This window comes from Dermacentor andersoni, chromosome 10, assembly GCF_023375885.2.
Source record: "Dermacentor andersoni chromosome 10, qqDerAnde1_hic_scaffold, whole genome shotgun sequence".
In the NCBI taxonomy this organism is placed as follows: Eukaryota; Metazoa; Arthropoda; class Arachnida; order Ixodida; family Ixodidae; genus Dermacentor; species Dermacentor andersoni.
In genome coordinates, this window is record NC_092823.1 from 44,052,959 (window position 1) to 44,077,347 (window position 24,389).

Consider the following 24,389-nt stretch of genomic DNA (forward strand, 5'->3'; position numbering starts at 1 on the left):
AACGTAGAAAAAAAAAAAGAACGCTTGCCAGGACGACGTACAGCCACGCGTGAAGGAATAGCGAACGGGAAAAATAACAAAACCGGAGCAGCGAAACGAGAAGCTTGCACCATAGGTGGGAGACACTGTATATTATGGCCGAATTTGGATGTATGTAGGACGGGTAGTACATCGCCTTCTTTGTTGTTATTGTTGGAAACTCCGGAAGATATTCGTCTTTAATTTTACATCGAGAACTCTAATAGATTCAGTAGTCCCGTTCACCTTTCCGCACGCCGATGACTGTACACCGATCAGACAGAGCTGTACGACCACCTATGCACTGTCTCAATGAACGCGCCCGGCTTACAGGGGGGGGGGGGGGGGGGTGTGTGGAGGCTGCCGAAAATACCTATTACAGTAACTGGAAGGACACAAACAATGAGTTACAGCTGACGGCTAGCCTTTATAAGTCACCTCATTTCCATCGAATATAGATCATTGACGCGACAGGCACCAATTTCTTTTTTTTAAAGGAGTTTACAAATTACGTCCTCGTATTGTACACAAAACTACGCGAACTGAGTATGCGAATCGTTCTCCCTTTTATCCTCGCATAACCCAAACGAAAGAGGGTTTCCAGGAACGTATGCAGAGACCTAAGTTGGGTCAGAACATGGGGTGTATATACAGGAGGGTGGTCATAACGTTCTGGGTGATCGGTGTCTTTAGTGGCGCCGTAAGCTTAGCCCAGGTTAATCACAGTCATGCACATTAATTGCAACGTGACCGTTAGGTAACAAAAAAGGAAAGTCACACACATCACTTACCTTCATACGAAAAGCAAAATATTTCACTCGGATGCACGATAAACAGCTGTTCGACATCAGTTTTCAAATGAAAACACACTTCTCTGTGCAGAGGTTGGGAGATCTCTGTTTATAGAATATCTCTTGGCAATCTTAGTACGTGCGAAATCAGCTAATACTAATGCTTCCGTAGTAATTTTAATATGTAAACTAATGCAGATTCGAAAGATTTGCTCATTAAACGTACTATGCAACATAACTTCACGGCACAGATTTGGACGGGGCAGTGCCGGATGCAAACGTCCATCCCGCAGTCTCGTCCAAATGTGCACCGTCATATCATGTTGCACAGTATACTTGTAACCAACGCCAGCTTTTCTTGAATAATCACCGTATGTTCAGGAAACAGTTTCACGAATACTCGACTTGGTTCAGTCTACTCGGCTAAACATTAAAAAGAAAGTTATACATTAGCGTAGCGGCATGGACCCAAGTTGGATGTAGATGAAACACTGTCACGGAAGCCCCCTTTTTATCATTCTATTTTTTCCCTGTAGAACTGAGAGAACTGAAGTACACGAGGTATTTTCTTCTCCAATCTCCACACAGCCGCTGACTTATAAAAAAATAAAAAAAAATACAGAACAAAATAAGAATATCAGGAACTGTCATATCCACTGCAGCAGACATCTTGTAATTCAATCCATATAGTATAAAGTAAACTACACACGCTCTGCCGCGTACTGCGAAACACTGCAGTAATGGCGACACGCAGATAGCGAGAAGGTAATATTTAGGCACAAAGAAAACTACACTCTCGCTCTGGCCACCATGTAGCCGAAACCACCTGTGGGAACGCGACCATGGTACAACGCAGCGTCCGACACGACGCAAGGCAAGCTAATCTAGCAACGCTGACGCATGGTGGGTCCGTAAGTAGGCTGGCTCAACACTGTCCGGCTGCTGCTGTTGAACACTTGTTCGACACGACTGCTGGCACGATAGTTCGAACACCAGATCGAAAGCGGATTCGTACTACGAGATCGACTTTGCCTGAACGTGGGTTGCATGGGACGGAAGTTTCGATCGTACGTCCGCCATTGCCGAGCACACATCGTCGCGGGGCGAGTGCTTGTTTGCGACCGCGCGGAGGATCGTGCACTTTGTTTACCTTGTCTCGTCGTTTCGCACGGCGAAGAAGAATTCTACACTTGGTTTTTTTTATAGCGAAAGTTTCGCCGTCGCCAGCAACTTGACCTTCATTTCGCCGCAGCTGCGCCGTAGCCTTGGCAGCGCATCACGTGACTCGCCGCGCCGAGCTCCGCCTCGTGCGCTACCCGCCGCCGCCGACTAAAGTGTTCACTACGTGCGCTGCAGCGCCCGCTGAACGGATAGGGCTTGAGAGTACGGGGGTGACGATTGGCGCCTGCCCTTCCGGCTTCGAGCCAATCAGTGCACGCCGAAATGGATAGTCCGCTAGGCTGACACTTACAGAATAGTCCCCCAACCCCTCCGGACTGCGTCCGGCATACCTTCATAAACTTCGTACTAAGATAAACTCGGCAGAGAAAGAGAAGTCCATCTGTATCAACACCAAGTCCATCCATGCCAAGTCCATTTCGCTACTGATGCCGCACTTAAAGCGAGCCTACTGCGCCAATTGTCGCGCACGTTGACATTACAAATTGTCAACAAATTAGGCTTGGTTATGTTGCTAACTGGTTGGTCTTTCCAAACACTTACGCCCGCTGGCACGAACGACATTCAGTGTTTTCGAGTCCTTTCTGTTGAACCACGCAAGTGGCTGACTTCTCGGTACACACCTTGGCGAGGTCGCACTGCTATTTTTTTTATCACCTTCGGCAAACGCATGCAAACCCTTTTCATCCCCCTTCTATTTCCCTCTCGATCGTTCCGCAGACTCAAAATATCACGCATATCGCACGAATCGCCTCTGCGACGGCGGGAACGGAGGAGGTCAGAAAGCTCGATCCAGCGACGATGTCGATAGTTCGCCATCTCTACTGCGCGACGTGCTCAGTAATGGCGGCACCTAATCCCAGAGTTCCGTCCTGCGATACCCGTGCAACCTATGTACATGCGGTACCTGTAAATACGTGCACGCCAGGCTAGAACTACCAGGGAAACAGTTCCGAGATACCGGCCGCTGTCCAAGAACAAAACGAAAAAAATGGACAAAAGAGAACAAAAAAATGTTTGTAGGTCAGTTCATGCTTTCCAACTAGCTCGTGCGCATGCGCTAAGCACTCATTTGGAGCCCGTTCACGGGCGCCTCTTGCATTGCCGGACTCACCGTGACGGCTCGGAAGACGCGTCGGGCGCGCATCAAGTTCGACGCGATCCTGGACGAGCCGTCGTCGCCGACGACGACCTTGCCTTCCTCCTGGTCGACGTAGACGGCGCCGCCGTTGGACATGGCGGCGGGTCCGATGGAGAGCCTGCCGACCGCCAGGGAGCGCCTGCCGCGGTTCCTGGCGTCCGAGTCGGTGACGGCGCCCGGGGGCGATGCGTCGCCGCCCCCGTCCACTTGGAGATGAGACCGAAACGTACATTAATTTATAACATTGTTCTTTTTTTTATTGTAATCGAGCATGTCACACTCAAGGTGTCGCTATAGCGTCTATATACGGAAGTTAGAAGTGTACGGTCGTTTATACGTTATCAGCTCCTGCACGGTTACACGTGTGAGGATTGTTAATTGCGAACGGACTGACAGACTTATTCAACCCATTTAAAAACGAGCAACACTGCTGCTTTCAGTAAAATCCCAACATAAAGGCAATGTGGAGCTGAAGCGACGCTTACAACTATGGCGGAAAGACGTCAAACCGCAAGAAAGCAACGACCGGACAGGTAAGAGCAATCAGACTGTCGCTCTTTCAAAGAGCCCTGGACTGCTGTTTTTCCTGTACTGCCCTTTCCAGTCCAATGGTTTCTTCAGAAGGTATCGCGTCTTATCCGACATAAAACGTGTAAATAACTAGTCCAGCAACATGTAGTGACCAGCCGTGGTTGCTCAGTGGCTATGGTGTTGGGCTGCTGAGCACGAAGTCGCGGGATCGAATCCCGGCCACGGCGGCCGCATTTCGATGGGGGCGAAATGCGAGAACACCCGTGGTACTTAAATTTAGGTGCACGTTAAAGAATCCCCGGTAGTCGAAACTTCCGGAGTCCTCCACTACGGCGTGCCTCATAATGAGAAAGTCGTTTTGGCACGTAAAACCCCACAATTTAATTTTTTAACCTGTAGTGATATGACCTCACCGGCGTCGGTCGTCCCGTACCCCTCGGAGAGCCCGGCATCACCGGCGGATTCCCTCTGCTTGCGTAGCCGGTGCGACGCGAGAAGTCTGTTCGCCACCTGTCTCAGAAGAAAAAGAAGCAAGAAAAGAAAACATATATAAAAAAACAAAGTAGATCAGTGGACACTGAGAGCCGGTAACCAGCTTGCCGAGATAACGCAATTTTAATTAGATCAGGCTAAGCGCCTGTCACTGCGAAACCAGGAATTTCATTTGGAAACAGCTTTCGACGCAGCAAGAGGGCAAGGCGCACTCGTGCATCTATGAGCGCACCTCGCTCATAGATGTGTTGACTTCAGGCTGCTCCGACTTGGAGATCTGCCTCTGCATTTGAATTCCGCCGACATCTGTGAGCCTGCGAGAGAGAGAGAGAGAAAAAGAAAAACCGCGCAAGTGTCAATAACGATAAGACATCACAGCGTCAAGTAATGCGCGTGCGTGCAGCAGGGGAAATGTCTAGATAACTCGCGTGAGCGCTTAGCGACGACGATGCTTTCTACTGTCAGCCCTTCCGAAACAGGGCGGCGACATATAGCGTGCTTGATGTAATCGGGTCTTATATATATGCACAGCAGACTATATAGCATTTTGCGTACGCATCGCCCTGATATTGTCTCCCTTCATTTTCTCGCTTGCCGCAAATTCGATGGCACGCATTCGATGACCCAAGTTGGCGAGACGGTCATTGAAGCACACAGTGCGAGAGGCTCATTGAAATTCACATAGTGCAATTGTGGCTCAGCCTGCAGATGCGTCGGGTTGCTGTTCTCGAGGAACCCTTGCGACGTGGGTTCGATTCCGCTCAGCATGTGAGAAATTTGCGGGATCTCTTTCGTCACTGCAGAGCGGCACACTCCCAGGGGCACACACCTATAGTTACCCAAGTTGGCACCAAATAACTTTCCCTGATGAGGAGGATGAAAAGGAAGGAAGGAAAGGTAGGGAGGTCAACCAGACGCACGTCCGGTTAACTACCCTGGGGAACTTTCACTGAAGAGCGGCACAAAGCTGCCTGCACACCACCCGGTGACCCAAGTCGACATCAAACAGGTTCGTTGAAGTTCGGTACACTCTGATCGGCGCATGCCCGGTGTTCCGAGTCACGGTCAATGAGTTTTTTTGAACGGCGGCGCCTACCCAGTCCCGCGTCTACAGTGACTCGTGTCGGCATGAAAGAGCAAGAGAGGCACGCATGTACGCACACTGGCCCGCACTCAGTAACCGAAGTTGATCCCACGGTTGGTTGCTCTTATACCGAAGGTTTCGGCTTCGGAGCCGAACCTTATTCGGTCTCATGGGGCGCTGTGATAATGAAGCCGAGCCAATTGAAGTGGCCGCGCTCTGAGTAAGTCGCTCTTCTCCTCGAACCCTGTTACCTCAGCACGGCAGTCTGATGTGCTAACAATTCGACCACGGACTACACAGTGACACCGGTAGGCGAGAAAACAGATGGATATATATATATATATATATATATATATATATATATATATCTGTGTGTGTGTGTGTGTGTGTGTAAAGTCATGGTGCAGTTTTGAGCGGTCACAGGAAAGCAACGAAGCAAGATAGAAATGTGAAATCTCCACCAAATAAAAGGAAAACTCCAATTTTCCGTAGTATAACGTGCAAGGGTGTGCGCACACAGGTGATGCCGCAGCACCACACTTGTGGCGTTAAGTGAAGCAACATACGTGCAGTTAACGTATCAACAACATCAATCATTTAAAACAGAGAATCATTCCGTTGCACCAGGCGTCCTTAACCATGCGTGGGAAGAACTTGAATATCGTTTAGATGTGTATAGGGCGGCAAATGGAGGCCACATCTAACTGCACTGAACAGGCATGAAAGTTCGAGAGTTTTCCTTTTATTTAGCGAAGATTTCACATTTCAATCTTAGTTCGTTGCTTTCCTATGACCGCTCAAAAGTGCACCAGAACTTTACGGACACAATATATATATATATATATATATATATATATATATATATATATGACTGGATTTCGAAGCACAACTACTTCGCGGTCTTCTTTGGTTTATGTGCCCAACAATTTCAGTCGGTTCCACCGACCGAAACTGTTGAGCAACTGAACCGAAGATAACCGCGAAGTTGTGTTCTTCAGCTTTATATGTATAGCCCCCCGGAAAGTGCGTGAAGTACCCTAAGCATTCAAATCAAATCCGGCCACATATAGTGGCGGGATTTGATAAGTGTCCAGAATAGCAGCCCAGGTTGCGCTGGCAAGCCCAGGCATTCGGTTACGGACTGCACACAAACTAAACTAATAGGCTGGGTGCCATTTCCTCCAAGACCACGCGCACACGCGTCGCCCGATCACGGATGCCACATCGCAGACGCAGCTAATGCAGGCTGTGGACCGCGGATCCGTACGACACCTTGATCAGCAAGCGGGCCAGCACAGCATCTCAAAATATCCAACACCATAGCCGCACGTACCTGTGGTTGAAGTCGTCCCAGCGTCCGTAGCACAGGTCCAACCCGCCAAGAAAGGCGAACTTCTGGTCGATGACCACCAGTTTCTCGTGGTGCGCCCAGAGGAGGATGCCACCTGTCATGTGGTCGGGATGCCTCAGGATCTGTAGTCGGAGCCACCACCAACATTTATCACACACGCCATAAAGCTTTTGTTTGGCGCTTGTGCTGCTCCCGCAGGGGAGGCCCACACACCCAGCTTCGTCCCAGCGCCTTTAAGTTCACTTGAATTGGTAACAATTGACTAGATACGGAACCAGATAGTGGCTTCACGGATGAGATTTCTGAATGTTTATTATGATAATGTTGAAGTTGCTTTCACCGTTGCGCATCCCTCTTTCTACGTCATCACAATCCCTCATCACACCTTTATGTCCCTGTTCCCCCTCCCCCTCTGCAGAGTGGCAGGCTAGAGCGCGTTAGCTGCCTTCATTCTGCCTTCATCTGCCTTCATTCAAATAAATTATCTATCTATATCTATCTATCACAGAAGTGGTGTGCGAAGGAAAAAAAATGACGGAGATATATTGAGGGAATTGGGAGAACTGATTTCACCCAGTACCGCAAACCTAATCAATAACCCAATTATTGAAATAAATTTGCAACTTTTATAGGGGTCCCCTGTAGTACTGTATGTCCGGGCGTGGGGAACAATCAAACTTCGAGTGTCAGAGCCCGGATAAGTACTTGGTCGAAGAATGTGTCCAGAAAAATTTAAGGACTACTAACAGCCCACGTGGATCTGAAAAGCTAATAGCATTTTTGGCTCTTTAGGTCATTTTTGAGGTTGGTGGGCGGTCGATCGATGTTTTATGGCCGGACTTGGCAAAGAAAATGTTCGCTCTCTCTCTCTCTCTCTCTCTCTCTCTCTCTCTATATATATATATATATATATATATATATATATATATATATATATATATATATATATATATATATATATATATATATACATTAAAATTAAATTATGGGGTTTTACGTGCCAAAACCACTTTCTGATTATGAGGCACGCCGTAGTGGAGGACTCCGGAAATTTCGACCACCTGGGGTTCTTTAACGTGCACCTAAATCTAAGCACACGGGTGTTTTCGCATTTCGCCCCCATCGAAATGTGGCCGCCGTGGCCGGGATTCGATCCCACGACCGCGTGCTCAGCAGCCCAACACCATAGCCACTGAGCAACCACGGCGGGTTATATATATATATATATATATATATATATATATATATATATATATATATATATATATATATATATATATATATATATATATATATATATAGTTTGTTCACTTTCTCGCTCTCTCGTTGTGTGACAGTATCTCTCTCGTTCGCTCGTTCGTCCGGTCCCCCTACCGCTCATTTTCTCGCTCGCTCTCTTGCTGTCGTTCACGCTATTCACTTCTTACATTGACTATCACTGTCGGTGGTTTCTGCAGACGTCTTTTATTGAGGCCATCGAATTTTTAAAACAAGAATTGAAGAAGATCGCAAGTAAGAAAAAGCAAAACTGAATCAAGCTTAAGGTTGTGCATATATATATATATATATATATATATATATATATATATTTAAGCGTGGCTTCCGAGATCACGCCGGTGGAAGCCACGCAGGCGTCACCACTATGTCAAAAGCAGGCAGGACACAGCAGAAGACAGGCGTAAGCTGAAGGCAATGTGAGCGTCTCGCGTACTCGATCCCATCGCGTGCCGTCGCTGTTTTTCAGGCAAGATCTTATTTTGCAGAACCACTAATACCCTAGCTCGTCTGCTTGATTAGCTGTCATGAGCGGTACAAAATAACTCCGCGTGAGTTGCGTACCCTGCTTTGTGACGTTGGGGGCGTTTGGTGTCACTTCTGCTGGAGCAATGCCCTACGAAGCTGCGGCTTCCATGGAAGGCAGTGTATCGCTCTATGGCCACGAGAAAATGATTATGCACGGTCCCGCGCAACTATGACCGAAGTGATTTCATTGCGGCACGTGACTGAAATCGTCTGCATAGCCGCGTTCCCCCGTTAAACAAAAGAAAGAAAAACAGAAAAAGCCATACGGTATAAATAGCTACTCGATGCAAAAGTTACTACAAGGTTCATTCAACGCCACCTCTGCGTTGAATGAATCTAGTATGTATACCTGGTAGTGAAGCTTCCGTAAGAGCCCATACGTTCAACACATGGCGGTTCATCGGTGGTTCATGGGGAATAGCACCATCTGTATGTGGTGGGAACACTTCCGGCGGAAGAAAAAATGTGACGCCTTATCCGTTAAAAGCAAAAGTGACGTCATTTTGTTTTCGAAGGCGCGAAATTTGTTTTGTTGGCCTGCCTTTGGAGCTATATATTCAATAGCCCCGCCATTCGACTTGATGGGTGTTTCGAGCTTTCAACGCGGAAAGCGATGCAGGAAAAGATCAGCCGTAGGGTTGTCGAAATCGCGCTCCTGCACAGAACATACTTTCTTTGGAGGCCGACGAAAGGTTTAGGTGTAGAGTGCTGATCCTATCGTCGGATGCCAAGCCCGTCGGCCAGCGTAGTCGCACGAAAACAGCCACACAATTATCTGGCGGTCGTAACTCCCTACTTTTGACTGAACAGATTAAGAAGCGATGAAGCTACCCGCGTCACCAAATTCAGACAAACTTCGACAAGCAAAAAAAGAAAAAGCACAACGTGTGAGGGGGGCGTATTTCAACAGGTGAAGTTTACGAGCGCGCCTTTCTGCACATTTCAAGAGCTGCATTGCATTACGAGCGATAGTGGCGTCAACGCCCCCTGTAACGGTGGGCTCTGAAAAGAAATGTATTTATTATTAATAATAAATTCAATAAACTTGTATTTCCTTAACTCGTCACGAATATATAAGATTGACCGGGACTTTTATTTTCGTTGAATGAATCTAACTGTGTCTCGCTTGAATGAAAAAAAAAGAAAAAACACTTCTTTCTTTCCCTGTGTTTGTTGTTTGTTCCCTCCAAACTATGTTTGTTCCCTCCAAACATAGTCGCACTTCAATCGCTGCTCCCTTAACTCCCCTTGCTGATGTCGGTGACAATTCGTAGTGAACCGTTTTTCGCCCAAAGCTTCGCGACCTATTTGGATCGACCTTGGTTATACTGTATATGTCAGTGAGTCACACCGTGTACTTTGATGTTGGGACGCATGGCATGAACGGCAATTTTGTGTAATATTTACGGTACAGGTCACTGTATAAGTTACTCTAACCCGCCGTTACCTTGATGTTGGGATGCATGGCCGCCAGCTTCTGCTTGCTGTAAAGGCTGTTGATGCTGAGCGCCATTTCCACTTCCTTGTAGAGGAGCACGAACACCTTCACGCCTTCCTCCTGGCGAGAGTAGAAATGCGGAAGAAGAAAATAGGCCTTGCTGAACACGACCACGCCACAACACTGCACAAAGCGCATTTGTTGAGCAACTGTAGACGACAATAGAGTTCATATTCTGCGTTTAACAAACAAACGAAACTTCGAAGACTATTGGAGCAAATACAGAGCGATAATTGTCTGCTCAGCACGTATACCGACTACAGTTAAAGAAAGCAACATTATTTTAATAACGCTGAGTAAAAAGGCACGATCGCGCAAAAATATTCCAATATGTAAGGACTATCCGTAAGGATTGCGGGTCCTTTATTTAACCCGTACGTGCCGACATGCAGCACGTGGGTAAAATGTAGATAAGTTTTCTTGAAAGTCCATAGAAAACGAACGCGTGTGGGCCGGCCCTGCTTGCGCAAGGGTCGGAGCGGCGTCTTAGATATTACCGATAAGCAAAAGCTAGCAGGGGTGCATAACTGCCTGCTCCCTTAAGGCGATATGAAATGATTCGCCACCTCTGCTTTATGAGCCTCACTCGGGCATCTCACGCAAAGCGTTGCCAATTACACAGGAACACTAAACCGGTGGCTAAGCGACGTAAGTGGCGAATGACGCGCGCAGTGCGTCTCTATAGGGTAGACCAGAGGTAAAAAAACCTTCGCTCTCCCCAGGACATGGCTCCCATCAGATAGACCAACTTCAAAGCCCTTCTCCCAGACGTATTCCAAAAGGCAATCTTAAACAAGCGCTAAAGACAGGACAGTTTACAATAAAATCGGCAAAGCCAGACGTCCGGTATGGATAAAGTACGATAACTTAAGGCAACAAAATTTAGAAATTTATCGGATGCTGTTTACCATCCAGAAGCATTCACCATTAGAGTACTCTGTATACGTACTGCTGAAAAAAAGAAGAAGAAAAAGGGGTAATTCATAGGGTTTCGCGACCGAAAGCAGCACTGGCCTATATTAGTATTGTATTGTTACAAGCATTATGCGGCTCCGAATTAATTTTGACAGGCCACCATTCTTTGACGTGCACCTAAACGTAGATATACGAGCTCTTTTCGCATTTTGAGCCCATCGAAATGCGGCCCCCACAGCTAGGATTCTAACCAGCCACCTCGTGATTAAAGCTTCATGTAGTCACTGATCCAACGCGGCGCGGCGGTAATGGAAGGAGGCAAAGTACAGAGAACTAATTAAAAAAAATATTGCGAGAACTCTAGGCGATGAAAGCATAGAGAAAGGGACGGAGGAACCGTCACAGGGAAGAAACAGTGCACACGTATAGCCGACCACGAACCCTCAGCGTATATCTCGCCGAATTCGGCGCCATATATACGAGACGGACTGAAGGCCTTCGGATGCGTTTCGCCGAAGTCGCGCGCACCATCGGAAGCTCGTCGTCCGCGCCGACTCCACGCTAGCGATTCACGACATACGTTGCATCAGCTCGATCTACCCTCTCAGTCAGATGCTGTATCCACCGGCTGGCAAGGAATGCCACGATTCCGGTCCACATTCCAGTGATTCCCACGCGTGCGGCTTCGTTCCTGGCCAGTTACAGCGACGGATTCTGCCAGTTGGCCGCCCGCCATATGTCACCCAGTATACTGCAGTTTCCCGAAGATGCCTGCGGGCAACTTCTGCGCCGAAAGGAAAGTCTCCGGTGCAACACGCGGACGCTCTCTTATACCTCCACGAGAGCGAGAAAGGGAGAGATAGAGAGAGATAGAAGGTAGGCAGGGGTGTTAACCAGTCAAGAGTCCGGTTGGCTACCCTGCGCTGGACGAAGGGAGAAGGGGAATAGAAAGAAGGGAAAGAAAGAGAGATGGGGGTACGAGGTTCCAAACTCCCTGGTGGCCTCACTCGCCGAGAGGAGGTGACGCTTCGGAGGCATCGCGTCGGGACTGCGCTCGCGCCATAATGCCGTGACTACGCCGGCAGTGAGCGCCATCTAGCGACAGCAGTATCGCGCCGCGTATGGGTCTTCATAACTCGTCTTGTGCCACCTCCACTAACGCAGTGAACGTGACAGACTTGCCGTGGTCGGGGCCGCGGCTATGCCGCAAGCGCGTCTGCGGCACGTCAGAGCTCCCGGTCTTTGTCCTGGCCACCTGCCGCTCGACTTGCAACATTGTCTACATACTTATTTTATTTACGTATGTTACCCTCAACGCCTGAGGACATTACAGCGGCTAGTGGTGAAACGGGAAGCGTGACAATGTCATATGAAAAATAAAAATAGACAATGTAACATACACGGGGCTTTTCATGGGTCCTTGCTCGAGTTTATGCAGGAACACTAACTTGTTCGCATACGAGTGAGGCCCCATTTTTGTATTTGTGTCGTGAATTGTACTATGCCTAAGGGCAATTTTCTGAATAAATAAAACGAATGCCACCGCTTCACCCGAAAGGCGATGCGCAGATAGCGACAGCAAGATATTAGACAACTAAACAAAGTAATGCTCATGGTTTCATATCGGTCGTATAAATTGCAGTCAACATTCGCTTACCAATTACCGATAATGGTGTCACAGGCGCACAGGCTAACATTCGCTGATTTCAGTCGAGGACCGCAAACACTCGCCGTCACAACGATGAAGTGACGAAGAGCGCCGGCAGATGGAGCGACCGCAGTGTGCTATCTCTCGCTTCAACACATTCCCGAAACTTCAGATTACGTGACCTCCAACACTAGGCGCGCGGGAAGACAGCCCACATGAAGCCATCAGCCACGTCGGCTCGCCATAACTTTGCACCCGCTGCAGGTGGCTTCCAGGATGGGGCGCAGAGACCGCAGATACGCTAAGGCTCACCAAGTGCAGCCGCAGCTGGGCTAGAGGAAGAGACGCCTCCCTCCTCCCTCTCTGCTCTAGCTGGATGGAAGATGGCGCGCATCCCGGCCTTACCCTTTAACTCTCGCACGCTTTTTCTCGGATCCAAAGCAAACAGAACGCGGAGATCGATAGCATCTTCTCCCACGTGGACTTGTGCGGAACATCACGGCAATGGCGACGCTAACGAAGACGACGAAAGTTCGCCTGGAGAACCCATTCAACGCATTAAAAGAAAAGGTGTCCGTGTTCCACACAATGTAGGAATCGGCTGGACGCGAATTTTCCTGACGGTTTGCATCGCACATTCGAGCAGAATTGCAAGTAGAATTGCACAATTGCAAGTGCTTAGTGAGACGTACGTAACGTGAAATTTGACGTTTAACGCATTCACACCTATTGCAAAAATACGATAAACTGTACTTTCCAATCTAAACGTCAGCCAATGCCCTTTACGTTCGCAGTTAACTATACGAAAGTCATTTGTGACGTATAAACCGGCACTACGCACTACGCAAGCGCTTCCTCTACGAACTCCTCCAGGTTAAAGTCACAATTGTTCGTGCTTCCGACAACCGTGCCTCAGCTGTGCGGGAGACTCCACGCTTAGGTCTATTAGGGAGGACACCGAGGCCAAACCAGGATAAAGGGGCAAGGAAGCTAGGTCTACATGCTACACCTGAGCGATTGTAAATGTGATAGGTACGCTGTTATGGGACACACGAATAAATATATCAATGCAATTCAGTTACCGAAGTTGGACTGTCTGGAGGGATCGGCTCGCTTATAGAAATCACATTAGATACCTTGGAGGTATGTAATGTGATTCTATAATTCGGTGGGCTAGATTCGGCCCACCGAATCACCAACTTCGATTACAATCTCTCCGGAATCAGCGCAGCTTTGATTACACCGTCTCCGGGATCGGCTCGGTTCACCCGGCGAGACAGCCGGACGACAACATGCCTCTAAAGAAACCAGTGATTTGCGGAAAGAGAGCTTCGCTTTCTCGTAAAGCAGCAACTCACCGCTTTCTTCTGAAGGAGCTGGTCCAGTCGCCAGCGGTTGTTGGGCACCACCGGGCGCTTGAGGTAGATTTCGGGGGTGAGCCACCAGTCGGCGATGAAGATCTCTTCCCGGGCCAGGTCGATGGCGTTGGCCACCGCTTCGCAGTACTTAGACCCATCGATGTACCTGGGGTATGGTATAGGGGGGTGCGAAGGCTTTCCTCTCACGGCCCGAGATATCAAAAATCATCGCACAGAGTACATGTTTAGTTACACTGCCATGGTTTGCTTGCAAGGCAATTATTTAGAACAGCGATCGAAGCTGACGGTTCCGAATTTAGTACCTTCGCGTGTTACTAAAAGACACTGCAGTTACAATTAAGTAGTGGTATGCAATTTCACTTCAGGAATCAGTGGTTTCTCAGGTTGGTAGTATGTGCAGTTGACTTTTTATTTGCTTCAAGTATAAGCAAACAGTGAACTGTACACAACAGGCAAGCCGTCGGTGGCATATGTACGACCTATGGTGTCGGATGCAGCACCGATTAACACTGGTATGCACGAACTGCTGAATTCCTATAGTGGATCACTCTGCCAACGTCTTTTATTCGTCATAATTCACCATAATTCAGTATAGAGACATGTCAGAACATGTTTCTATACTGAGACATGTATAATGAACATTTATTTATCAACTCATTCGCACAATCATGTACGTTAATTGACCTAGTCTTTTTTAGCAGCGACACCATAAGCTCACACTATTTTTTTCTCCCTACGGCCGAGACGCTCGCCTTTTTCGCCACTGACGGCGGAACTTAAATGGGCTACAATTTGTTTCTGACCCGAAGTAATAGCATAAAGTGACTTCAAAAGTTCGAAAGCGTGTCTGTCATAAAACGCTGCGCGAAACAGTAAATTGTTGGCGTGAGTTCAACACGGGAGCGGTCAGCGCAGCCGCCGCGCAACCATAATCTATGCCAAGTGGATTGCCTGGCTGGCGTGTTTTCTTATCGCTGGTTACATTACGTCGGCTACGTCGGCGTAATGTAGGGTTACGCCGGCTGGTTACATTAAGAGCGACATAAGTGTGCAGGCGTTGACTGTGCTGGCGAATATAGGCGCCTTATTACGAACTGCGGACGGATCCCAAGGGCCATCGGCACCGGATACGACGGCTAGCGAGCTAGGCCTAGCGTGTGCCAACGATCGCCAGGTCGCCTGTCTTGCAAGCTCGCTCTTCGTTACCGTCAGCGTCGAGAAAACCAACTGCATTGTAATTTGTGCGCGACATAATCACGTGCACGTTATGCTGACCAATATAAGCGCATTATTACGAGTTGCATGCGGCCGTACCCCGAACTCCACCGGCCTCGGATCCAGCGACCCGGCGATCTAGGCATGCCGGGTCCTAACCATGGGCGGCTGTCAGCGGAGCCGGCACTGCATACGGACGGCCTTAAGGAACATTTGCCGCTCGCAACGACGTGTTTTTATTGGCATCGCTAGTGTAAAACGAAATAGCTTTTATTGGAATTATTTATCGGCATTACTGGCATTACGTGTTATTTTGAAAGTCGTCGATGTCGTAGGGCCAACTATATGCAGACGCTTCGGGCGGCACTGAAGTCTTTCACGACCCTCTGGAACTGTTATTTCGGACTCCAACTAACCAACAACGCGAGAATATCACACAGACTTTTGACTGCGTGTATATATATACGCACCATCGGCAGCGACTCGCGGACCGGACCGGGGCGAAAGCGTCGTATCGGTTCGGGTTGGTGAAGTCCCGTCCCGACGTCTTGGCCAACTCCTGCAGGTGGTCCTTCCACTCCCGCTCCTTACGCTTCGTCCAGCACTTCACCAGCAGGTTCCTGACGAGGGAGACACGCGCATATGCGGTGTGCGTCCACAACCATTATATACACGAGCACGCGGGAGATTATTATTATTATTTGTTTTGAACACATATACACATATACACAGTCAACAGGAAAGGGAAAGCGAGGAGCAGGCTGGCAACTGCCACCGGAAGGGGCACAACGCCTGTCTACTCTTCTGAAGGGAGGTGACAGCAACACAGAAATGGAAGATAGGAAGGAGGGGAGGAAAAAGGAAGTCTACAGACTAAAGTAGAACACTGCAACAGGACAAATCTAAAGACTAAAGTAGAACTCTGCAGCCGGAATGAAAGTGACGCCGCGTCGAACAGCCTCCACAATTATCATCCACATACATGGCTAGTTCGGTATGCGGTTATACAAGAGCGGAAAGAAAGCACAAAGCGCCGATGCGGTATACCACTTGTCATGCGGAGTTTCCCTATACAGTTCACAAGGCACGTACCGGAGTCGTTATTGAACAGGACTCGGCTTTTCAACGTGAGCTGTCCGCTCCATTCAGCACGAGGATTCAATCAGACTGTGTGTCAGAGACCCTAATAGATTGCTGAATGATGCCGGCGTTGCAAACGTTTAACCAAGAGAAATTTTCAAACGAGCTGTGAATCAGCCAACACTGAGTTAAATGGAACAGATTACGTGGTTATTTAAAAATTGACAAAAAAAAGAGAAAAAAAGGTGTGGGGGTGGACCTAACATGATGAGAGCAACTGCGATTTCTCAATGACACAAGGAACATCGGCGTGGGTAACGTAAATAGAGAAACAACTTTTTAATGAACCTTAAAGGTCAACACTGAGCTTCTTTTCTATACTTTTTATGAAGAGGACATTCGCTATAGTATAAGGATTCACTGATAAGTTTACTTTCGCAATGTTCTAGGAAGTGGCAACTACGCTATGCTTTGGGAGAATTTTGATGTGGCAGTGAAAGCGTTCGGAGCCGAAAGAATCACTTACGTTAGATTTTTTTTTACAAATGCTGCGACTTAATTATCTCAAGGTATCTAATTTTCACGCACCTCGCGAGACCCCTCAGTCCCCGAAATTCCGTTGGCACGAAGTATCTACAAGACGCATCCCATTTGGTTGGATTGCTATGTCTTGTCCTTACATTTTATTGAATCACGCACTAGAAATTGTTTCCGTGCCTCTAATGGGGAAAAAAAAGAACACACTCACACGGTCATCACTCGTCCTCGTATTCTTCTCTCGTCCGTGTGCCTCTAACGCTGTTTCAACATGAGGGTATCGTACTAACTAGCTCACGTATCAAGCTCCCAAATAGAACTTCGTTCACAGCAAGCGCAACAAATATGACATGCTGATCGATGCGGTCTTCACGCTTCAAATTGGTCCCGAGGGCGATCGAATGACGTACCAACAAGAAACAATTATATATATATATATATATATATATATATATATATATATATATATATGTATATGTATATATATACCACGCACAGCGCGGAACGAGTTTCTCGCCTCAAAGTGAGGCGATATCGAAAAGCACGCTGCAAGTGCAGCCGAACGGCGCCTGCCAAGTCGAGCGACGGCAGCAGGGGGACGTCGTGGCCCACCTGGTGAGGTTCGTGACGAGCAGGCCGTGGTTGACCCCCGTGGCCAAGAAGCCGGACTGGACCTGGAAGCCCTGGTCCATGAGGAGCACCGACTTGATGACGCCGTCGCGAGGGCGGACGTACAACACGCAGGTGTCCTTCGCAATCAGCCACCTACGGGTGCCGCAAGAACGCGAGGTCATGGAACGAGGTCATGGAACGGGGTCAGGAGCCCAGAATTAACTGCAAGACCCGCCTGCACCGATATGACCTACAAAGCGCATATCCGATCATTGAATATATCCAGCAAGTGCATAGCTCCGTCAAGCCTAAGTCTGTACACCATCTGACTAAATCCGCGCGGAGTAGCGAGAAGCTACGAATAGCGTCAGCCAATCAAAGAACAGAACCAGAAGAAGGGCTCCTCCATTGTCCGCATGTGACTGCGCTCCACGTGATCGTTTCTTCTTTTACGGAATATTCGCGGAAGGGTTAGTAATGCGCCAATAGCCGAGCCTTCCTCCCTTCTCTGAAACACACAGCTAGCTCTCGCTGCTGATTGGCTGACATCGGCCTTAGCCTTCGCTCTACTGCACGAAACTGACGAGAAGGGAACTACGGGAGCGCGCTGCTGCTTAAAGTTTCTACAGTTGAGGCAGCGTGAGGAACAGCACACAACTCACCTCTTGCGCCACCTGCTGCAGCACTGGTAGAAGAGGAAGTGGAGCCGGACGCAGCCCCTGGCACTGTAGTGGCCGCCGGACCGCTTGTACACGAGTCCCTCACGGCCCTTGGGCCCCAGGCCACCCACGAACGAAAGGTGGCTGACCTCGAGGAACTGCATCTGCGAGCATGTGCAGCGGCAGTGTGTGCATGTCAACAATTGAGGACACGAAACGTCTTTCATTCATAACCTCCTATTGCGTGAGTCACTGTCGCTTCTCCGCTGCCGCAACTCTCCGTACTGCGGGCACGCAAGAGATTAGCACATATGCAGCGTCATCAATGGGAAAGTGCTCGGCACGCGCTTCGCGCGACCAAATGTCATGCGGCCCTTAAGTGGCACGCTATCCGGCACTCTTTTAATACATTACTGCGTGTCTCGTCACGAGGCTTGGCGGATTGCTGCGTCATCCACTGATAATAAAACGAGGTAACATGAAGTAAAGAAAAAAGAGAAAGAAATAGAACTTAAACAAAACTAACCTCAGGATTACAATTCTAGAACGTTCCTACATTGCTTCACAGAGTGCTTCACAGAGCACTCCATGATAAATAAAGCGGCCGCACCTCATATATTACTCTCCACGGCGATTCGCGAAGCGAAATAATTTCGTAGTCTGGTGCTATTGCTTTCTGCTCGAATGGACTCTAGTAAAGGTGTGTACCTCGAGCTTATCGTCGCCATCGGTATCACAGATAAGCGTTACTAAAAGTGCCGCCTTCTGTCGAGAGGCGGCGCTGTGCTGCATTCGGCGGTAAAGCCCTTTAAACTTCGTAAAGTAGCGGCACGCTTTGAAGAATGTCGCCTTCTCCTCGCGCGCTCAGGCCGAGGCCGACTCCACGTCGCTATTGGCCTAATAGCATCACGTGGGCCCTCGCGTCGGGCATCAGCGCCATTTTCGCTCGAGAAGCGTCTATGGATGGCGAGGAGCGGATGTTGGCGCCGTTGCTACGCTCGAGCGATGTAGGCGGCGCCACGGTCGAGGAGGGAGCGTGAAAGAGGACAAACGAGGAGGAGTGAAGGCGGAGCAGAGTGTCGCTACTTTACGAAGTTTAACGGGTTTTATTCGGTGGCCGAGCCACATACAGAGTGTTGCAGTTAGCCAAGCTGCTAAAAATATATATATATATAACATACGATTATGGTGCTAACGGGCGTTCGGCCATGAGTACACTTCCGAAACCAGGGCAGTTTCGATCTACACTATCTGGTTAATTAGAGAATTTAACATTTTTAGAATTTTTGAATTAAGATCGTTAACCCGCCGTGGTGGCTTAGCGGCGATGGCGTTGCGCTTCTAAGCACGAGGTCGCGGGATCGAATGCCAGCCGCGGCGGCCGCGTTTCGATGGGGGGGGGGGGGGGGAACGCAAGAACGCCCGCGTGTCCCGTGCATTGGGGTCACGTTAAAGATCCCCAGGTGGTCAAATTTAATCCGGAGTTCCCCTCTACGGCGTGCCTCATAATGAAATCGTGGTTTTGGTACGTAAAAAAATCTACAATTGAATTCGAAACGAGGTCGTGACATATCTAATCAGGAAGCTCTTATCGCCTGGAAGCAGCAAGCTGTCGATGTTGGTGGGTCGTGGCTTCCGCTGGTAGCGAGCTGAGTGTACCGTGCGACCGCCGCAGAGCACGCTATGACCAGGCTGGTATACCGACCCGCGGTTCCTTTAGATAACTTCTTTTTTTTTTTTGGGGGGGGGGCACTGGTGTTCAGTGGTGGGCACGTAATCAGGTGGAACTTCTCGTATTTGGTGCGCAACGATTTAAGCGGGTAAAATATATATATATAATCACGAAGAACGTAGCACGCTGAAAACGATTGAATGTGTCGTTTCAGAACACGACAAAACCTTTCCCATCGCAAATCAGGTCCTTACTCGGAAATGAAATGTTTGTTAAATTATCCTTCCCTAATTAGCGAGACAATCAGTACCAGAAGATTAGCCTCGTGGCTAAACAAGTATGACGACAGAACACCGTACGTCTTATAATCATAACATGTTTTTCTTAGCTGCTTTGCTAGCGTTAGCTGGGAGGCTCCATTTTTGCACTGCTTCCATCTTTAAGATGGCCTGCTTCTCACACTCAGGTCCCTCGCAGTGGGGTCACCTACAGTAAAAATAAAGACGAACTCGTACGCTTTCACCCGATTTAGCAGCCGCCAGCTGCCTCCACATCGTCGTTTTCTGTGCGCTGCCGAAGTGAAAAAACACAAGAAATTTACGTAAATCTGTGCCATGCGGCTATAGCGGACTGCGAGCTATCCGCGCAGAAATATCCTTCACTAGAGGACGTAACGCCAGTTACGAAGTCATGGTTCCGAGAATAAGGCACGCTACCGTACGCAGCCTGCCTGGCGCCTCTCACCGTGTGCGGGTTCATCCGGTAGGCCGGAACCATGACCAGGTTGCTCAGGTAGGCTTCTAGCTGCTCCTGCATAGCGAAAGAAAATTAGAGAAGAAAATTTGCGATACCCGCGAGCGTCGGTCAGGTACAATATTTATACACTGAATGCGCAATAAGTAAACTGCAATATATATATATATATATATATATATATATATATATATGTGATAAGTGGGCGTGGCCAGGCGGTTGGGCGTGGCTACGAAGATTCCTGGAAGACGACATATCCAGAATGAATCAATGCATGAGTAAATAAATAAATTGCCAGTTTTACCCGAACGCGAAGCAATGAAAGCCGCATAGCAAGGTCTAGCGCTGCGCTGAACGCGTCTCACAACGCCGGCGTTACGGGCAGCGTTGCCAGGTGGCGCTGCTGGCGTCGCACCTCGATGGTGCAACGAGACGAAAGAGCGAAGGAAAGTCGCCGGCGCGTGGCGTCCCAAAGAAAGCGCGACCACCTTAAAGTGACTTGCTGTGCTGTTGCGCACGCTTGCGTTTAGCACTGAGGGACGCCGTTAAATAGAGTCAGTTGTTCGTCCCGGCACCTTTCCTGGGTCGCTCAGGCTTCTTACTCGCGCTTCTTCTAGTTTGCTTCCCACTCGGTGGCGTTCTCTCAACCAAAGAACGGATCGGAATATGCACACATAGATTTATCTTGACGCTTACTGGTGCGTTCCGCTCAGACCATTCCGTCCCGCTCAGACCAGTCCGTTCCCCTCAGACGAGTCCGACTCCGCTCAGACCAGTCCGACTCCGCTCAGACCAGTCCGACTCCGCTCAGACCAGTCCGACTCCGCTCAGACCAGTCCGACTCCGCTCAGACCAGTTCGTTCCGCTCAGTCGGCAGAGTGAGCGGAGTCGGTGCGACCGCTTGGCTTCATCGCTTTTGTAGCCAGGGACATAGCCGCGCATCTCTGTGAGCTTTCTAACCAGTGTAGCAAACAAGGTAGCAAACTCAACAAAGAATTTAAAAGGCTGCAAGAAAGCTGCTTTGAACTGCAAGAGAGATTCGAGAATTATGAAGACGAAAAATTATGAAGCGCAAGCCTTTGACGACAGTTTTCAAACGAAAGATAAAAGCTGCCTCATTGCAGCTTTTATCTTAACCCCCGCCATTGTATTTTAGCAATGGAAACAAATAAAGAAAGAAAAAATAGCCGTAGAAAGTAACAAGAACGCCAGGTCCGTATTCCACGAATGTTCTTGTAGCGCAAATCGCCAAAAAGCCACCCGCTATTGCACGCCAACGGACTCAGCTCGTTCCCAGGAACAAGTGGATACCGAAAACCAGGTGGGATTCCCATTTTTCAAGCCTCTACGACAATATTTTGGCCGGACCTCGTGGCGGGAGAGCCGCGAGGCCACGCGCCGGAGCCGGCTTCCTCAACAATTGCCGATCATTTTCTCAATGTTGGAAGTCACCGTAGAGGGGTGCAGCATATCCCAGGAAGAAGTGGATACAAGCAAGGGATGGAAGGAGGTCAGACACAGAAGATCAGACCGGCGAACCTCCCAACATCGCGAGAGCACCTTGTCGCCGACGCGGCTCGACAAGCGCAACAATAACCCATGGAAAGGCAGGCTAGAGCAAATACGCAAGGCAAGCAGAATGCCACAATTGCCAAGAGGGGATTACAAGATTGTGATCAGACCGCGTGGAGGACTCAAGATATCCGAGCACGGTATAGTTCCCCTCACAGCTGCGGTACAAGATGCGGCAGGCATTCCTCGAGACGAAAGGGAGGAGGACATTGTCTGCCCCAACAATTATCAAAATATCCTCATCGTCAGTACATCGGATCAAGAGCGTGCAAACAAATATCAGGAAGTAGCACGTATCAAGATTCAAGACACGTTTTACGAGGCCAATGCTTACGAGACAGCGCCTGACATGACGGCCAAAGGAATCATCAGAGGAATCCCACTCGACGAGGGCCCAAGAGACATCACAGCAGCGGTGGTTACGAGTAAAAACCCAACGGCGATAGCAGCAAAGAGACTGAGTAATACTACCACAGTGATTGTGCTCTTTGAAGGACACAAAGTGCCCGCGTACGTCCGATACAGGGCAGCGCTACTCCCTTGCTCCCTGTACAGGAAACAAGTGGATTTCTGTCACCAGTGCAACAGACTTGGACACAGAGGAGATGTATGTCCCAACCCTGACAACAAGATTTGTGCGGGATGTGGAACATCAAACCCAGATAAGACCACAGGTGCCAACCTAAATGTCAGTTATGCGGCGAGGACCGTCCGACCGCAGACAAGACGTGCAAAGCCAAATTCAAAAAACCCTTCATCGTTAAACAGAGACAATGGCACAGACTGCAACGAGAACGACAAGAAGAACATGAAGACGCTATCTCAACAGAAGACAGAGCAGAGTCTCGCGGAACGCCTGGCCTCCTAAACGCCAGGGAACGACGCTCCAGATCGAGAACAAGGTCTCCATCCACCACCAGATCATTATCCCGGTCCGGCTCCAGGCAACCGGGGACACGATCCCGATCCAGGTCCAGAACTAGGCCATCCTCTTCAGCAAACCAGACTAACACGGTGAGCTGGGCAGACGTGGTCGATGGCGTGCGCCCGGGGGCTGGTGGGGAGACTGCCATTAATAACGAGATCAAGCAACTAAAACACGAGAACGTGCAGTTGAGGATTTTGCTAGCACGTATGAGCGATGAAATCAAAATTCTGAAGGAAGGAAAAAGCCAAATAAATCAGGTAACTCCCACTCCACACGCGAGCACGAAAGAGCCATCTGAAATCCCGGACAATAAGATGGACGAAGGGGATGACCCCCCTCCACTCAAACGCAAGGCCCAAGCCATCAGTGATAAACAAGATACCGCAGTGGTAGATAAAGCATTAGCCGATATTCAAAAGACCCTAGAAGAAATACAAAAGTCAAATGAAAAACGGGACGAATTGATGAATCAAATGGCTAAGGCAATAGCAGCAATTATGAGTAGATTAGACATCCTAGAGGCAAACCAGTCACCAGGTAACGGACTCCCCTCCGTTGCCTCCGAACCATCACAATCATTACCCACTTCACAACCACATAATTATATAAGATCAGCTTCTCTGCAACCTCCCGTCTCCCTCCCATGGTCGCACCCGAAATGAAGCGCGCTAAAAAAGGGTTCAGGATATGGCAGTGGAATTGTAGAAGTTACGAAAACAAAAAGTCAGTTTTGCAGCAGTATTTAAAAGACAAGGATGCACCAGACGTCATAATTCTGCAGGAAACACACGGGATTGCAAAGCTAGCAGGATACAGATCTTTTGGCTATGCCGAAGGGGACACCAGGGCATTAACTACGCTGGTAAAAAGAAACATAACTTGCGTGCAGCACAACACAGGCATAACGCACATTGACAATATTCTATTGGAACTCATCCCACAAAAAAAGACAGGACCTAGCTTATTTATTCTCAACATTTATAGCAACCCCATGCTACATAAACACAAATTCAAGAACCTATTCCAGAAAACACTCAGACTTGCTGGAGAAAATCCGGTAGTTATAGGAGGAGACTTTAATGCCCCGCACACCACGTGGGGATACTTAATATACCAGAGCAAAAGGAAGGGACTTATGGAACGACTCGCAAGAATTAGGCCTCACGCTCGTCACAGACCCCGCCACTCCGACCAGAGTAGGCACGGCGCTAAACAGGGACACAACCCCAGACCTAACCTTTACCAAGAATATTGAAAAGGCGACGTGGCACAACACACTGGAAGATTTGGGTAGTGACCACCGCATATTGGAGTTACACGTCAGAGAAGGGCCGAATAGACCCAAGGAACGATAGATAAAATTAGTAGACTGGGAACTATTTCGTAGAACGCGAGAGACGAAACAGCAACGATCAATCGCAGACATAGAACAATGGACTAAGGAGCTCAGTGATGACGTCAAAGCTGCCACAAAAATAGCACCACCTGAATCTAACTTGGATAAATGCGACAGCAGACTTCTCCACATGTG

General features: G+C 48.8%; 1 protein-coding gene across 4 annotated transcripts in view; it reads right to left on the reverse strand.

The window, feature by feature from the left end:
- The window catches only part of Pld (Phospholipase D), a 170,928-nt gene that overhangs the window by 38,416 nt on the left and 108,123 nt on the right, over nt 1–24,389 (reverse strand). For all 4 annotated transcript variants that reach the window (XM_050194512.3, XM_055062215.2, XM_050194514.3 and 1 more), the window contains exons 5-14: nt 20,350–20,415; nt 17,937–18,097; nt 17,275–17,427; nt 15,516–15,665; nt 13,810–13,975; nt 9,838–9,948; nt 6,570–6,709; nt 4,385–4,466; nt 4,074–4,170; nt 3,103–3,335 (exon numbers count right to left, since the gene is read on the reverse strand). In XM_050194512.3, coding sequence (XP_050050469.2) covers nt 3,103–3,335; nt 4,074–4,170; nt 4,385–4,466; nt 6,570–6,709; nt 9,838–9,948; nt 13,810–13,975; nt 15,516–15,665; nt 17,275–17,427; nt 17,937–18,097; nt 20,350–20,415 — 1,359 coding nt within the window. The remainder of the gene's footprint in view (nt 1–3,102; nt 3,336–4,073; nt 4,171–4,384; nt 4,467–6,569; nt 6,710–9,837; nt 9,949–13,809; nt 13,976–15,515; nt 15,666–17,274; nt 17,428–17,936; nt 18,098–20,349; nt 20,416–24,389) is intronic.